General features: G+C 36.9%; 1 protein-coding gene across 1 annotated transcript in view; it reads left to right on the top strand.

The window, feature by feature from the left end:
* The window catches only part of LOC128664555 (calcium-activated potassium channel subunit alpha-1-like), a 183,028-nt gene that overhangs the window by 150,302 nt on the left and 15,059 nt on the right, over positions 1 to 17,667 (top strand). The window contains exon 5 of the mRNA XM_053719373.1: positions 17,109 to 17,300. Within this exon, the coding sequence (XP_053575348.1) occupies positions 17,109 to 17,300 (192 nt within the window). The remainder of the gene's footprint in view (positions 1 to 17,108; positions 17,301 to 17,667) is intronic.

Below are 17,667 nucleotides of genomic sequence, written 5' to 3'. Positions count from 1 at the left end.
ATAAGAGCTCATGAGTGTGCACGTGTCTTTAGTAGTCTATGACAGCAGTGTTTTGCAACATTGTATAGCAAAGCTACAAATAATGTTGCAAAACACTGCTGCCATAGAGTACATAAGACACGTGCACACTCATGAGCTCTTATGAGTCTACCTAGTTTTACACTTCGATAAAAGATACCAAGAGCGTAAAGCAAATTTTATAACAGAAGTAAATAGGAAAGTTATTTAAAAATGTATGCTCTACCGGAATCATGAAAGTATAATTTTGACTTTACTGTCCCTTTAAATAGCTATAAACCCCCTGTAATAGTTCCCATTCATACATAAGCCAGAACCCATACAGAGTCACATTAATGCTTAAAGGGCAATAATAGTAAAAAAAAACTAGAGCATGTAATTTTACCCCTTTCGACCCTGCTCTACTGTGTGTTTAACCCCCACAAAGGGGTTAAACACACAGTATCAGTTCTGCTTTGGACCAATAGTGCACTTGCTGGTCCCTAATGGAACTTGGCATAGTCCAGGAATCACTATTTTAGGAATTTAAAGGGATATTAAACTGCTGAGTACAACTACAGTAGAATGGCTACTACACACCATGCTATTGTTTTTCGTTTTGTGTCTGTAGCTCTGTTCAAAGCCATTCTCTTTTTTTACCTTTTACAAGTGCTGGTTAGTGAAGCTCTGCATCTTCACACTGAATGTAGCCATCTTGAATTTTAAGTTTTCCCAGACCCTGGGGCCAATTTATCACGGGCTGAAAGGCCGCTGATGCCCCTGTTTCCGCGCGAGTGTTGAGGCTCGCCGGAAAAAGCAGTTAAGAAGCAGCGGTCTTAAGACTGCTGCTTCTTAACTGGTCCGCCTGCTCTGAGGCTGCGGGCATCAATCCGCCCGACTGTATACGATCGGGTTGATTGACACCCCTGCTAGCGGCCAAGAACTGCTTGTAAAATGATAAATGTAGACAGCGTATGCTGTCGGCATTCATCGATGTCTGAGCAGATCATGTCGGACAGACCGATGATAAATCGGCCTCCCGATGGCAAAAACTGCACATTCACAAATCAGTGATTCAGTATTTGTAATGTAACTTTAAACTGTGACAAAATCAGTGGGATTTATTTTTAATAAATTGTGTGGTCTGGAAAACTAACATGCAAAAGTTACAAAAGGTTGCATAAAATTAAGACGACACATGAAGCCAATGCGTACCGTATCCCAAGTGTGTACTTCAGTCTTTTCAATTACATGTTGATAAATGAAAATGATTATTGTATTGCTCATTTTTAATGTATCAATTCTAGTGAAAACATTGCTAAAAGTAATCTTTTTGTATGTACACGAGTAAAACCTGATTCGCTCTAACTTCAGAACCTTAGATATCTCGACTGCACTGACGTTTTCTCCCCATAGACTTCAAAGGAGAGTGCAAAAGAAAAAAACGTAACACTTTTCACTTGCGTGCTAACCCGACAGGAGTAAATAATATTTCACATTCTAATGTTCTTCACACAAAGGACAATGTTATTTTTTTAAATACACACACATATATATATATATATATATATATATATATATATATATATATATATATATGTGTGTGTATGTGTATGTATATACCTATACCTATGTATCTACTCATATAGATATATAAAGGTATATATACAGTATATATATATATATATATATATATATATATATATATATATATATTACGTTATTTTATATATATATATATACAGTATATATATAAAACAAATTCAAAAAAAATTCTATGTGATGGACATTGAAATGTAAAAATATGCATAACTGAATTCGGGTTTCATGCTTTAGGTCTAACACGGTGTCAGGTTAGCTTACAAGAAATATTATTTATCTTAAGGCGTGTTATTGAAATATTAAATATGAAAACATATTAATTATAATTATTACAAATTATTATAGATACTGTAAATATATATATATATATATATATATATATATATATTTATATTTATATTCTATTAATTATTTAGATTTTTTTTAGTACACCTTTAAAGGGCCTTAATACCCAAATGTTTAAACACTTGAAAGTGATGCAGCATAGCTGTAAAAAGCTGACTAGAAAATATCACCTGAGCATCTCTATGTAAAAAAGAAAGATATTTTACCTCAAAAATTCCTCAGTAGCCACATCCCATTGTAAAGGACTTCTAAGCAGCAAATCAGTATGTCTGTCCCGGGACAGCGGAAGGAGCGAGCTTACATGCACACTCAACTTATTTCCCTATTCAGTGCAAGGAAGTTTACAATGAAATCTCATGAGAGTTAAGTCAAATTTCATGAGATCACAGTAAAAGAGTTCATGACCTCAGCACTGCTGATGCTGATTGCTGCTGTTCACTTCTTCATTTTTGTTTGTTACATGCAGCTGAGCAGCAGCTGAGTATAACTTTTTACACAGAACTTACTCTGCTGAACTGAGGAAGTTGTGAGGTAAAATATCTTCTTTTTTTTACATAGAGATGCTCAAGTGATATTTTCCTGTCAGCTTTTTACAGTTATACTGCATTAGTTTCAAGTGATTTAGCATATGAGTATTATGTTCCTTTAATAATTTTTAATAATTATTATTAATATTTTTTTAATATTTAACATTTCAATAATGCGCCTTAAGATAACTAAATTTTTAATGTATGCTAACCTGACACTACGTTAGAACTAAACCGCGAAACCCGAATTGCGTTGCATATATCTTCCTATTTAATTTTTATTATTAAATATATATTTCTATAATCTGATAATGTTGATGTAAAATATATATCTATACCTGTATATCTATAGGAACAGATAAATTGGTATAGGTATATACAGATAGATAGATGACAGATAGATAGATGATAGATAGATAAATAAATATTTATATATATATATATATATATATATATATATGTGTGTGTGTGTGTGTGTGTGTGTGTGTGTGTGTTTAACCCCTTAGTGACAACAGCACTTTTCAATTTTCTTACCGTTAGGGACCAGGGTTATTTTTACATTTCTGCAGAGTTTGTGTTTAGCTGTAATTTTCCTCTTACTCATTTACTGTACCCACACATATTATATACCGTTTTTCTCGCCATGATACCATTATTTTCATAATTTCTTATAATTTACTATTAAAAAATATGATGAAAATATTGAAAAAAACACACTTTTTCTAACTTTGACCCCCAAAATCTGTTACACATCTACAACCACTAAAAAACACCCATGCTAAATAGTTTCTAAATTTTGTCCTGAGTTTAGAAATTCCCAATGTTTACATGTTCTTTGCATTTTTGCCATTTATAGGGCAATACGTACAAGTAGCACTTTGCTATTTTCAAAATTAGCGATAGTTTCATTGTAACACTGATATCTGTCAGGAATACCTGAATAACCCTTCACATGTATATATATTTTTTTTAGTAGACAACCCAAAGTATTGGTCTAGACCCATTTTGGTATACAGTATCTCACAAAAGTGAGTACACCCTGCACATTTTTGTAAATATTTTATTATATCTTTTCATGTGACAACACTGAATAAATGACACTTTGCTACAATGTAAAGTAGTGAGTGTACAGCCTGTATAACAGTGAAAATTTGCTGTCCCCACAAAATAACTCAACAAACATTTGTTAATGTCGAAACCGTTGGCAACAAAAGTGAGTGCACCCCTAAGTTGAAATGTCCAAATTTAGCCCAAAGTGTCAATATTTTGAGTAGCCACCATTATTTTCCAGCACTGCCTTAATCCTCTTGGGCATGGAGTTCACCAGAGCTTCACAGGTTGCCACTGGAGCCCTCTTCCAATCCTCCATGACGACATCACAGACCTGTTCGATGTTAGAGACCTTGCGCTCCCCCACCTTCCAGTTGAGGATGCCCCACAGATGCTCAATAGGGTTTAGGTCTGGAGACATGCTTAGCCAGTCCATCACCTTTACCCTCAGCTTCTTTAGCAATGCAGTGGTCGTCTTGGCAGTGTGCTTGGGGTCGTTATCATGTTGGAATACTGCCCTGCGGCCCAGTCTCCAAAGGGAGGGGATCATGCTCTGCTTCAGTATGTCACAGTACATGTTGCCATTCATGGTTCCCTCAATGAACTGTAGCTCCCCAGTGCTGGCAGCACTCATGCAGGCCCAGACCATGACACTCCCACCACCATGCTTGCAATAAAAGTATATATATATATATATATATATATATATATATATATATATATATATATATATATATATATATACAGGGAGTGCAGAATTATTAGGCAAGTTGTATTTTTGAGGATTAATTTTATTATTGAACAACAACCATGTTCTCAATGAACCCAAAAAACTCATTAATATCAAAGCTGAATAGTTTTGGAAGTAGTTTTTAGTTTGTTTTTAGTTATAGCTATTTTAGGGGGATATCTGTGTGTGCAGGTGACTTGTGCATAATTATTAGGCAACTTAACAAAAAACAAATATATACCCATTTCAATTATTTATTTTTACCAGTGAAACCAATATAACATCTCAACATTCACAAATATACATTTCTGACATTCAAAAACAAAACAAAAACAAATCAGTGACCAATATAGCCACCTTTCTTTGCAAGGACACTCAAAAGCCTGCCATCCATGGATTCTGTCAGTGTTTTGATCTGTTCACCATCAACATTGCGTGCAGCAGCAACCACAGCCTCCCAGACACTGTTCAGAGAGGTGTACTGTTTTCCCTCCTTGTAAATCTCACATTTGATGATGGACCACAGGTTCTCAATGGGGTTGAGATCAGGTGAACAAGGAGGCCATGTCATTAGATTTTCTTCTTTTATACCCTTTCTTGCCAGCCACGCTGTGGAGTACTTGGACGAGTGTGATGGAGCATTGTCCTGCATGAAAATCATGTTTTTCTTGAAGGATGCAGACTTCTTCCTGTACCACTGCTTGAAGAAGGTGTCTTCCAGAAACTGGCAGTAGGACTGGGAGTTGAGCTTGACTCCATCCTCAACCCAAAAAGGCACCACAAGCTCATCTTTGAAGATACAAGCCCAAACCAGTACTCCACCTCCACCTTGCTGGCGTCTGAGTCGGACTGGAGCTCTCTGCCCTTTACCAATCCAGCCACGGGCCCATCCATCTGGCCCATCAAGACTCACTCTCATTTCATCAGTCCATAAAACCTTAGAAAAATCAGTCTTGAGATATTTCTTGGCCCAGTCTTGACGTTTCAGCTTGTGTGTCTTGTTCAGTGGTGGTCGTCTTTCAGCCTTTCTTACCTTGGCCATGTCTCTGAGTATTGCACACCTTGTGCTTTTGGGCACTCCAGTGATGTTGCAGCTCTGAAATATGGCCAAACTGGTGTCAAGTGGCATCTTGGCAGCTGCACGCTTGACTTTTCTCAGTTCATGGGCAGTTATTTTGCGCCTTGGTTTTTCCTCACGCTTCTTGCGACCCTGTTGACTATTTTGAATGAAACGCTTGATTGTTCGATGATCACGCTTCAGAAGCTTTGCAATTTTAAGAGTGCTGCATCCCTCTGCAAGATATCTCACTATTTTTGACTTTTCTGAGCCTGTCAAGTCCTTCTTTTGACCCATTTTGCCAAAGGAAAGGAAGTTGCCTAATAATTATGCACACCTGATATAGGGTGTTGATGTCATTAGACCACACCCCTTTTCATTACAGAGATGCACATCACCTAATATGCTTAATTGGTAGTAGGCTTTCGAGCCTATACAGCTTGGAGTAAGACAACATGCATAAAGAGGATGATGTGGTCAAAATACTCATTTGCCTAATAATTCTGCACTCCCTGTATATATATATATTATAGCCCTTTGCAATCAAATACATGGTCATATACAATATACCTTTGATCCCTTCTAAAAAATTATTAATATTTATATGAATATTTTTTATCAGATAGAGTTTATATAAGTGTAATTGTTTATTTTAATGTATTTACATTGTGTTTGCTGCAACTTTTATTTTAACGTTAACCCTTTACATGAGGTCTTCAGTCGCGCTAACCCAACGTGCGTTAAATTTGATTGCCCTTGAGGGAATGCTTTTACTTTCAGCTTGAAATAAAAGACATGAGGGCTCTGGAGTTAGAAAAACAAAAGCCTGCAAAGGGCTTTAACATAGAGATACATAAATACACAAGTCTAAATATATATGTGTGTATATATATATATATATATATATATATACTGTATATGTTTATATGTGGGAACATATGTAGTATTAATGCATTTATATGTGTATATACAGTATCTCACAAAAGTGAGTAAACCCTCACATTTTTGTAAATATTTTATTATATCTTTTCATGTGACAACACTGAAGAAGGAGTGGAAGAGGACTCCAGTAGCAACCTGTAAAGCTCTGGAGAACTCCATGCCAAAGAGTGTTAAAGGGACATGAAACCCCAAAAAATTATTTCATGATTTAGACAGAGCACACAAATTTAAACAACTTTCCAATGAACTTCTTTTATCTTATTTGCTTTGTTACCTTTGTATACTTTGTTTAAAAGCATATCTAGATAGGCTCAGAAGCTGGGAGCTAGCTACTGATTGGTGGCTGCAGATATATGCCTCTTGTGATTGGCTTACCAATGTGTTCAGCTAGTTCCCAGTAATGCATTGTTGCTTCTTCAAGAAAGGATTCTAAGAGAATGAAGCAAAATTGGTAATAGAAGTACATTGAAAAGTTGTTTACATATGTATGCTCTATCTGAATCATGAAAGAAAATATTTGGGTTTAATGTCCCTTTAAGGCAGTGCTGGAAAATAATAGTGGCACACAAAATATTGACACTTTAGGCCCAATTTGGACTTTTCCACTTAGGGGTTTACTCACTTTTGTTGCCAACGGTTTAGACCTTTATGGCTGTGTGTTGAGTTATTTTGAGGGGACAGCAAATTTACACTGTTATACAGACTGTACACTCACTACTTTACATTGTAGCAAAGTGTCATTTCTTCAGTGTTGTCACATGAAAAGATATAATAATATATTTACAAAAATGTGAGGGGTGTACTCACTTTTTTGAGATACTGTATGTATTTACAGACATACAGTATATACACATATAAACACATATGTATCATCTATAGACACATATATAGGTGCATTGGAGCCCTTTGTTATACTGTGTATGTACTGTAACTATTTCACATTCCAATGTTCTTCAAATAAGGGAATATGTTCTAAGTATTTTTAAATAGATATTTCTAAATATATCTATATATACCTTTATATGATCATTTATATAGAGGTAGGGCTATAGGGGCATATTTATCAATCTCCTGAAGGCTTGCCGGAAACAGAAGTTATGAAGCAGCAGTCTAAAGACCGCTGCTCCATAACTTGTCCGCCTGTTCTGAGGCCTGCTAGCGGCTGATTGGCCACAAATCTGCAGGGGGCGGCATTGCATCAGCAGTTCACAAGAACTGCTGGTGCAATGATAAATGCTGACAGTGTATGCTGTGCGGCGGACATGATACGCTACTTCATATCATGTCGGCTCGCACATTGATAAATATGCCCCATACTGTATATTTTATCAAAAAATTATCAGATATAAATATTTATTGAAGAATAACTAGATCACATTCTTTGTGAAGAACATTGGAATGTGAATGTTAGCTCTCTTGAATAAACGCGATCGGGTTAGCACACGACTATGGATGTTAAAAAAATGTTTGCATGTTAACGTAGTTGCGATATTCGAAGTTCAACTTTTTGTGGTGGGTTTTCGTTTGTGCACTAACTTTTTACTTTCAACTTGTAAACACAACTTGGGGCGTGCAAAAAACCTTGTCTAGGAATGTTAACCAGCAAGCGCTCCACTCATAATCTAGCCCACTACGGGGTAAATTTACCAGGTTTGCAAGGCGAAATTTAACATTGCACAAGAGGATTATTGTGCGATGCCGCCCCCTTCTCTGGTGCAACCAATTGCATTGTATTTTCTTAAAAACGCCCCTTTAAATTTCATCTTCTGTACTTTGAAATAATGCACTAAATACAATAAAACCTATTCTGGAAACTAATATTCTTGCATAAAAATTGTTGCAATATCACAACTTGAAGATTGTAGAATTCTAAAAGATTTTTACCCACTCAATGATAAATATGGAATTTGAATGAAAAATATGGAATTTGTGAGTAGCTCTGCAATATAACAGCTAGATTATGAGTTTTCAGCGCTATAGGGAAATTAACGACCGCCACAAAAGCGGTTTGTAAAAAGCAGGTTTGTGCGGGCGATATGGTGGCGTTGAGTTCCATACCGCACCAAAATACAAGCGCTGCTTTGACATGCTCGTGCACAATTTACCCATAGACATCAATGGGGAGAGCCGGCAAAAAAGAAGCCTGACACATGCGATCACGGAAACAAAAGCTCCGTAACGCAGCCCCATTGATGTCTATGGGAAAGAAAAAGTTATGTTTAAACCTTATACCTTAACATAAAAACCATGTCTAAACACCCCTAATCTGCCGCCCCCGACATCGCTGCCACCTACATTACAGTTATTAACCCCTAATCTGCCACCCCTAACATCGCCGCCACCTACATTACAGTTATTAACCCCTAATCTGCAACCCCTAACATCACTGCCACCTACATTACAATTATTAACCCCTGATCTGCCGCCCCTAACATCGCCGTCACCTACCTACACTCATTAACCCCTAATCTGCTGCCCCCAATGTTGCCGCCACTATACTAAAGTTATAAACCCCTAAACCTCTGGCCTCCCACATCACTAACACTATATAAATATATTAACCCCTAAACCTAACCCTAACGTAACCCTAAGCATAAGTCTAACCCTAAACCTAACACCCCCTAACTTAAATATAATTAAAATAAATCTAAATAAACCTTACAATTATTACCTAAATAATTCCTATTTAAAACTAAATACATACTTACCTGTAAAAAAACCTAAGCTAGCTACAAAATAACTAATAGTTATATTGTAGCTATCTTAGGTTTTATTTTTATTTCACAGGCAGTTACCTATGCAGTTTTGTTCATCCTGTTTAGCAAAGACTTTAAAATGCAAAGAAAAAAATTCTCCCTTCTGAGCCAAGTGTCTCTCAAGATTCTGCTGTGTGTGACATGCCTCAGCTTTCTCCTCAAGCACTTCCAATGTATTGCACTTCTATTTGGTCTGGCTACGGTTCCCAGAATATTCACAAAGGTTCTGGGGGCGCTTTTGACTGTGATCATATCCCAGGTAATTGCTGTAGCACCTTATCTAGATGACATCTTGGTTCTTTTCAACAAGCCCAATCTTAGAAGAGATGCTGTTGTCTTTTCTACATTCCCATGGGTGGAAGATGAATTTGGAGAAAAGTTCTCTTGTTCCATGTACCAAGGTGTGTTTCCTAGGGACTATCATAGATTCCCTGTCCATGAAAATTTTTCTGACGGAGGTCAGGGCCTTTGGTCTCGGGAAGAGTCCTCCTTGCAGTTGAGAGCTATCTTCAATGCTCTATCAGCATGGCCTCAATTGTCGTTTGTCCGGTTTATCAGATTTCAATCGAACAACATCACCTCAGTGGCTTACATCAACCACCAGGGAGGGACTCAGAGTTTCTTAGCCATGAAGGAGGTGACCCGCTTTCTGCAGTGGGGAGAAGCCCACGATTGTCTCCTATCTGCCATCCACATTCCGGGAGTGGACAACTGGGTGGCAGATTTTTTGAACAGACAGACCTTTCACCCCGGGGAGTGGGCTCTCCATCCGGAAGTGTCAAATATCCCTCAAGTGGAGGGTTCCAGAGTTGGATCTGATGGCGTCTCGCCACAACACCAAGGTTCCAAAGTACGGTTCAAGGTCAAGAGATCCTCAGGCTGTTCTGATAGATGCTGTGGCGGTTCCTTGGGGTTTTCTCTGGCTTACCTGTTTCCTCTGTTTGTTCTCCTTCCACAAGTCATTGCTCATATCAAATAGGAGAGAGCATCAGTGATCCTAATACCTCCTGCATGGCCTTGCAGGATCTGGTTCGCAGATCTGGTAAGGATATCATCTCTACCTCCTTGGAGGTTACCTCAGAGTAAGGACCTTCTACTTTAGGGTATTTTCCTTCATCCAAACCTACGGCTAGATTATGAGTTTTTGTTGGTAAGTCTTGCGGGGCTAACGAGCAGTTTCAGCTCACCGCTCACCTACAGACAATGCTGGTATTAGGGGTTTTTTCAAACCCGGCGTTAGCCGCAGAAAAGTCAGCGAAGAGCAAAATTTAGCTCCACATCTCACCTCAATACCAGCGCTGCTTACGGTAGCGGTGAGCTGGCTAAACGTGCTCGTGCACGATTTCCCCATAGGAATCAATGGGGCAGATTCGGCTGAAAAAAACTAACACCTGCAAAGAAGCAGCTTTTCAGCTCCTAACGCAGCCCCATTGATTCCTATGGGGAAATAAAAGTTATGTCTACACCTAACACCCTAACATGAACCTAAACACCCCTAATCTTACACTTATTAACCCCTAATCTGCCGTCCCCGACATTGCCGACACCTGCTTTATATTATTAACCCCTAATCTGCCGCTCCAGACACCGCCGCCACCTACATTATACTTATGAACCACTAATCTGCTGCCCCCAACATCGCCGAACCCTACATTTTATTTATTAACCTCTACTCTTCCACCCTCAATGTTGCCGCCACCTAACTACACTTATTAACCCCTAATCTGCCGCCGCCAACGTCGTCGCCACTATAATAAATATATTATCCCCTAAACCTAAGTCTAACCCTAACCCTAACACCCCCTAACTTAAATATAATTTAAATATATCTAAATAAATATTCCTATCATTACCTAAATTATTCCTATTTTAAACTAAATACTTACCTATAAAATAAACCCTAAACTAGCTACAATATAACTAATAGTTACCTTGTAGCTAGCTTAGGGTTTATTTTTATTTTACAGGCAACTTTGTATTTATTTTAACTAGGTACAATAGTTATTAAATAGTTATTAACTATTTAATAGCTACCTAGTTAAAATAAAGTCAAATTTACCTGTAAAATGAAAATAAACCTAAGTTACAATTACACCTAACACTACACTATAATTAAATTAATTCCCTAAACTAACTACAATTAAATACAATTAAATACAATTATCTAAATTACAGAAAAAAAAAACACTAAATTACAGAAAATAATAAAATAATTACACTTTTTTTAAACTAATTACACCTAATCTAATCCCCCTAATAAAATAAAAAAGCCCCCCAAATAATAAAAATCCCTACCCTATACTAAATTACAAATAGCCCTTAAAAGGGCTTTTTGCGGGGCTTTGCCCCAAAGTAATCAGCTCTTTTACCTGTAAAAAAAATACAATACCCCCCAACATTAAAACCCACCACCCACACACCCAACCCTACTCTAAAACCCACCCAATCCCCCCTTAAAAAAACCTAGCACTAACCCCTTGAAGATCACCCTACCTTGAGACGTCTTCACCCAACCGGGCAGAAGTGGCCCTCCAGACGGCCAGAAGTCTTCATCCTATCCAGGCAGAAGAGGTCCTCCAGGCGGCCAGAAGTCTTCATCCAGACAGCATCTTCTATCTTCATCCATCCGGAGCGGAGCGGGCCCATCTTCAAGACATCCGACGCGGAGCATCCTCTTCCTTCCGACGGCTAACACTAAATGACGGTACCTTTAAGTGATGTCATCCAAGATGGCGTCCCTTCAATTTTGATAGGCTGAAAGAATTCTATCAGCCAATCGGAATTAAGGTAGAAAAAATCCTGTTGGCTGATCCAATCAGCCAATAGGATTGAGCATGCATTCTATTGGCTGTTCCAATCAGCCAATAGAATGCGAGCTCAATCCTATTGGCTGATTGGATCAGCCAATAGGATTTTTTCTACCTTAATTCCGATTGGCTGATAAATTCTATCAGCCAATCGGAATTGAAGGGACGCCATCTTGGATGACGTCACTTAAAGGTACTCTCATTTAGTGTTAGTCGTCGGAAGGAAGAGGATGCTCCGCATCGGATGTCTTGAAGATGGACCCGCTACGGATGGATGAAGATAGAAGATGCCGTCTGGATGAAGACTTCTGGCCATCTGGAGGACCTCTTCTGCCCGGATAGGATGAAGACTTCTGGCCGTCTGGAGGACCACTTCTGCCCGGTTGGGTGAAGACGTAATCAGTAAAAGAGCTGATTACGGTTGGGTGAAGAAGTAATCAGGTAAAAGAGCTGATTACTTTGGGGCAATGCCCCGCAAAAAGCCCTTTTAAGGGCTATTTGTAATTTAGTATAGGGTAGGGATTTTTATTATTTTGGGGGGGGGTTTATTTTATTAGGGGGATTAGATTAGGTGTAATTATTTAGTAGTTATTTTATTTAGATTATTTTAAATTATATTTAAGTTAGGGGGGTGTTAGGGTTAGGTTTAGACTTAGGTTTAGGGGTTAATACATTTAATATAGTTGCGGCGACGTTGTGGGCGGCAGATTAGGGGTTAATAAATATAGGTAGGTGTCAGCGAAGTTAGGGACGGCAGATTAAGGGTTAATAAAATGTAACTAATGTTTGCGAGGTGGGAGTGCGGTGGTTTAGGGGTTAATATATTTATTAAAGTAGCAGCGATGTCCGGTCGGCAGATTAGGGGTTAAAAATTTTATTTAAGTGTTTGCGATGTGGGGGAAGGCCTCCGTTTAGGGGTTAATAGGTAGTTTATGGGTGTTAGTGTACTTTTTAGCACTTTAGTTAAGAGTTTTATGTTACAGCGTTAGCCCATAAAACTCTTAACTACTGACTTTTAAATGCGGTAGGAGTCTTGACAGGAGAGGGTCTACCGCTCACTTTTTCCAAGACTCGTAATACCAGCAGTAGGAAAATCCCATTGAAAAGATAGGATACACAATTGACGTAAGTGGATTTGCGGTATGGTCGAGTCGCGGAAAAAGGTGAGCGGTACACCTGTACCTGCAAGACTCGTAATACCAGAGTTGGGAATAAAGCAGTGTTGGGACCTCTCAATGCTGCTTTTTAAGGCTAACGCAAAACTCGTAATCTAGGCCCTAGAATCTCTAAAGCTAACTGCTTGGAGATTGACCACCTAGTTCTGTCTAAACGTGGTTTTTCTGAAGAGGTCATTAAAACAATGATTCAGGCTCGCAAACTGGTTGCTCGCAGGATTTACCATAAGATATGGCGTAAATATCTTTCTTGGTGTAAATCTAAGGGGTTCTCCTGGAGCCTGGTGAGGATTCCCTGGATTTTGTCTTTTCTTCAGGACGGACTGGATAAGTGTTTATCGGTCAGTGCTCTGAAGGGTCAAATTTCTGCATTATCTATCCTTTTGCACAAATGTCTGCAGACCTACCAGATATTCCATTCTTTGTTCTGGCCCTGGTTAGAATCAGGCCTGTGTTTAAACCTGTTGCTCCCCCGTGGAGCCTTAATTTAGTTCTCAAAGTTTTGCAGCAGGCTCCATTTGAGCCCATGCATGTGGTTGATATAAAACTGTTATCCTGGAAAGTTTTGTTTCTTGTTGCCATTTCCTCTGCTCGCAGAGTGTCTGAACTTTCAGCTCTGCAATGTGATTCCCCCTACCTTTTTTTCATACTGAAAAGGCGGTCCTTCATACTAAACTGGGGTTCCTCCCCAAGGTGGTATCTGATTGAAACATTAATCAAGAAATTGTTATTCCTTCTCTTTGTCCTAATCCTTCTTCTTATAAGGAACGTCTTTTGCATAACTTAGATGTTGTGTGTGCTCTAAAGTTTTACCTTCAAGCTACTAAAGATTTTAGGCAATCTTCTGCCCTATTTGTTGTTTTCTCTGGAAAATGTAAGGATGAGAAGGCCACTTCTACTACTTTGTCTCTATGGTTGAGAAGTTTGATTCGTTTGGCTTATGAGACTGCTGGACAGCAGCCTTCTGAGAGAATTACGGCTCATTCCACTAAGGTTGTCCTCTTCTTGGGCTTTCAAAAATGAAGCTTCTGTGAAACAGGTTTGCAATGTGGCAACATGGTCCTCTCTGCATACTTTTCCCAAATTCTACAGATTTGATACTTTTGCCTTGGCTGAGGCTTCTTTTGGGAGAAAGGTTCTTCAAATGGTGGTGCCTTCTGTTTAGGTCCTCCTGCCTTTTTCTCCCTCCCTGTTCATTCCGTGTCCTCTAGCTTGGGTATTGGTTCCCACTAGTAATTGGAATCGTGTTGTGGACTCTCCGTGTCTTAGGAAAGAAAACTAAATTTATGCTTACCTCAGGCACCTTTTTCACCCTTGTGTTTTCTTCCTTTCCATTTCCTTCGGCTGAATGACTGGGGGTTATGGGTAAGGCAATTACACTTAAAAGCTTTGCTGGGGTGCTCTTTGCCTCATCCTGCTGGCCTGGAGTTGAATATCTCACTAGTAATTGGAATGACGTTGTGGACTCTCCATGTCCGGAAAGAAAGAAATTTATCAGGTAAGCATAAATTTTGTTTTTAATGGCTATCAGCTAGTTGAAAATCACCATCAATGTAAAATAAACTTTATCTGCAGAATTTAATTTAATTGGTTTATGGACGAAGGAAAAACAAATCTCTGGAGAAGATACTTTGTACAGACAGCCTCTTGCTATGAACCAAAATCTACAGGTTCAAGCTCCACTTAAGGAAGTTTGAGTTTTTCAGAATGTCTGACAAAGGGACCCCAATGTCTTGAAAGCTTGCAATTGTATCCACTATTAGTTAGCTTAGTAACACCTGTACATCACTTTTGTTATTTTCTTACAAAAAGATTTTTCTTTGTTATATGTTTAAATTAAAAACTGCAAAAATAGTTGATGTCAGTCCAAATAGTGCAAAGGATAGAATGTGTTGCTGTTGAACTGTATTTCCCTTTTAAAGAAGTTTGTAGTTGTATTTATTTATTTTTATAGTAATTTATCAAAGCTGAGACTGGAATATCCTAAACTTGCACAGCCAAATGTGTGCAAAAATGTAATATTGTGAAATATGTTATATAAGTGTGTACATAGAATGAGTTATAGAAAGATGTTTATCAAATAGCCTTTTTATTGGTCCCCTTTAGACTAGTATTTTGACTATTTTGTATTGACTTATGTAGGGTACAACAATGCATTCATTTTTTGTTATATTCATGCATTTTTTCAGTTGCTTGTAATGATATACTGATATATATATATATATATATATATATATATACACTGTGTGTATATATATATATATATATATATATATATATATATATATATATATATATATATATATATACAGTATAATCATAATTTAGATGTCTTAGTATTCAAGCAGTGCTGTAATTAATGTACTCGAATGACATGGAGAACAAAGCCAACTTATACTCAATTTTTTTTTATGGTAATCTTTAATGGATTGAAATGTGGGTCATTAATAGTGATCAAAGTTTGTAAAGAGCTATAAACACTAAAGTTTCCACAAATGAGGAAAAGTTATAATATAACAGTAAGTGACCAAATATAAAGAATGACTAGCAAATAAACACGTATACAAACACTAATTAAGTATAAAATAGTACTATATCTCTGTTAACATAACTAGGGATGGGCGAATGTGTTTATATTCGAATTTGAATGTTAGAACAAATTTTATTGTAGAAATTCAATTTACATAATCGAATGTTGATAAGAACCAATAATCATTAAAATTCTATTATTGAATGTTTTTTACAGTTTTCAAATTTGACATTCGAATTCGAATGTGAAATTCAAATTCGAATATTACATTTATAAAACACAGTTTTAGACTAGAAATACTATTTCGAATTCAAATGCTACATTCAAATTTGAATGTGACATTCAAATTTGAATATTACATTTATATAACACAGTTGTAGACTAGAAATATTATTTCAAATTTGAATGTGACATTTGAATTTGAATGTGACATTTAAATTCGAATATTTCATTTATAAAACACAGTATTAGACTAGAAATACTGTTTAGAATTCAAATGTGACATTTAAATTAGAATGTAGCATTCAAATTAGAATATTACATTATTAAAACACAGAATTAGACTAGAAATACTATTTCAAATTTGAATGTAGCATTCAAATTTGAATATTACATTTATTAAACACAGTTGTAGACTAGAAATACTATTTTAAATTTGAACATTACATTCAAATTTTAATGTCATATTCAAAAATCGTTTTAAATTTTGAATTTTTAGAAACATTTGGCCATCCATAAACAGTTCTTCAAATGTTGCTCCTATTTACATCCAAGGATTAGATTTAAAAACTTCTAAAAGATAAATACTGAAAAAGAGGCCACATAAACATTGTAATATCTCAAAGTTTTCGGTAGAAAGCAAGACTAAACCAAATACTCACAAGTGGAATTCATCTATACAGGTCCCAGAGACTCGATCTGTCAGAATTAGCTGCTCCCTAGGTAGCTGAACTGTGGCTTACTGCTCCATCTTCATTACAAATATGTAGGTAGGATGAAAAACTTATATTTTAATTACGGGTCCCAGAGATAAGCTAGGATACAGCAGCAGACTCAGACTTTAGTATGTAATAAAATGTAGTAAAAGAGGGCTTAATTTATCTTATTTTATCAAACTCAATATTTTTTAAGGAGTTTGGGAGTAATGTTGACCCGATACATATAACGTAAGAAGTTTTAAAAAATATGCATTTGCATTAAATAGAAATAATACCAGTAATTAAATAAAAGTATGATTCAAATTGTTAATTATATATAATTATTAGTTAAATATCCTCATAATCGTTCTCAAGAATAATGTTGGTGCAGAATAATGATATTAAAATATATAGGAATTTTAAGTATCATTATATTAGAATTATTTTGGGTTGTCATTTGTTTAAGAGATATAATCATTTGGAATAAGAACAAGACTTAGGCGAGGAAATTACAGAAGAAAAAAAAATAGCTGTCAGGGCCTTTGACACCAGCATTTTCCTGTTACACACTGTGCAGTCAATTCAGTATCTATTTTACTATGTAGATTAATATGGGGGATAGGTTAATTTACCTTATAATATTACCGGTTGGATTACATTTTATTTCTTTCAGGCCTATTTTGACAGGAAATTGTTGGCCCTGCTACAGATATTAGTAACTGGAGGTACCACGCCAGAGGTGGAGGACCAGCTAGCTGAGGAGAACAGACAAACAAAAAGTTTATCCAGTGAATTCTGTAGTCCATGGGACCGCTGCAAACTTTCCATCATCCCAGTAACTGACTCTAGGCTATCACCTGTAAATGTAAGTTTGAATTCCATACTGAAAGACAAAGTAATATTGCATAAATGTGTGCGTGTGTGCGTGCGCGTGCAAATATATAAGTGGTGCAATATACAACTGCCAGACAATTAACCCTATCTGCATTCCAAATTTCCTAAAAAAATAATGCAGCATTTTTTGCTGTAGGTCAGGCATATGATCAACATAAGAAAAAGAAGCACAGAGGCGCCAACATGGCCTAGTAACGTCACGGCAGTCGGATACAAAACATCAGCAGAATAGGAAATATACTCACAAGCGTAGCGCACCCAAATGGTGCTATTTTATTCATTTTTTTTTTATTTTTTTTATTTTTTTATTTTTTTTATTTTTTTCTTTCCCAAAAGGT

Source organism: Bombina bombina, chromosome 6 (assembly GCF_027579735.1).
Source record: "Bombina bombina isolate aBomBom1 chromosome 6, aBomBom1.pri, whole genome shotgun sequence".
NCBI lineage: Eukaryota > Metazoa > Chordata > Amphibia > Anura > Bombinatoridae > Bombina > Bombina bombina.
This window is presented reverse-complemented; position numbering and strand designations above follow the sequence as displayed.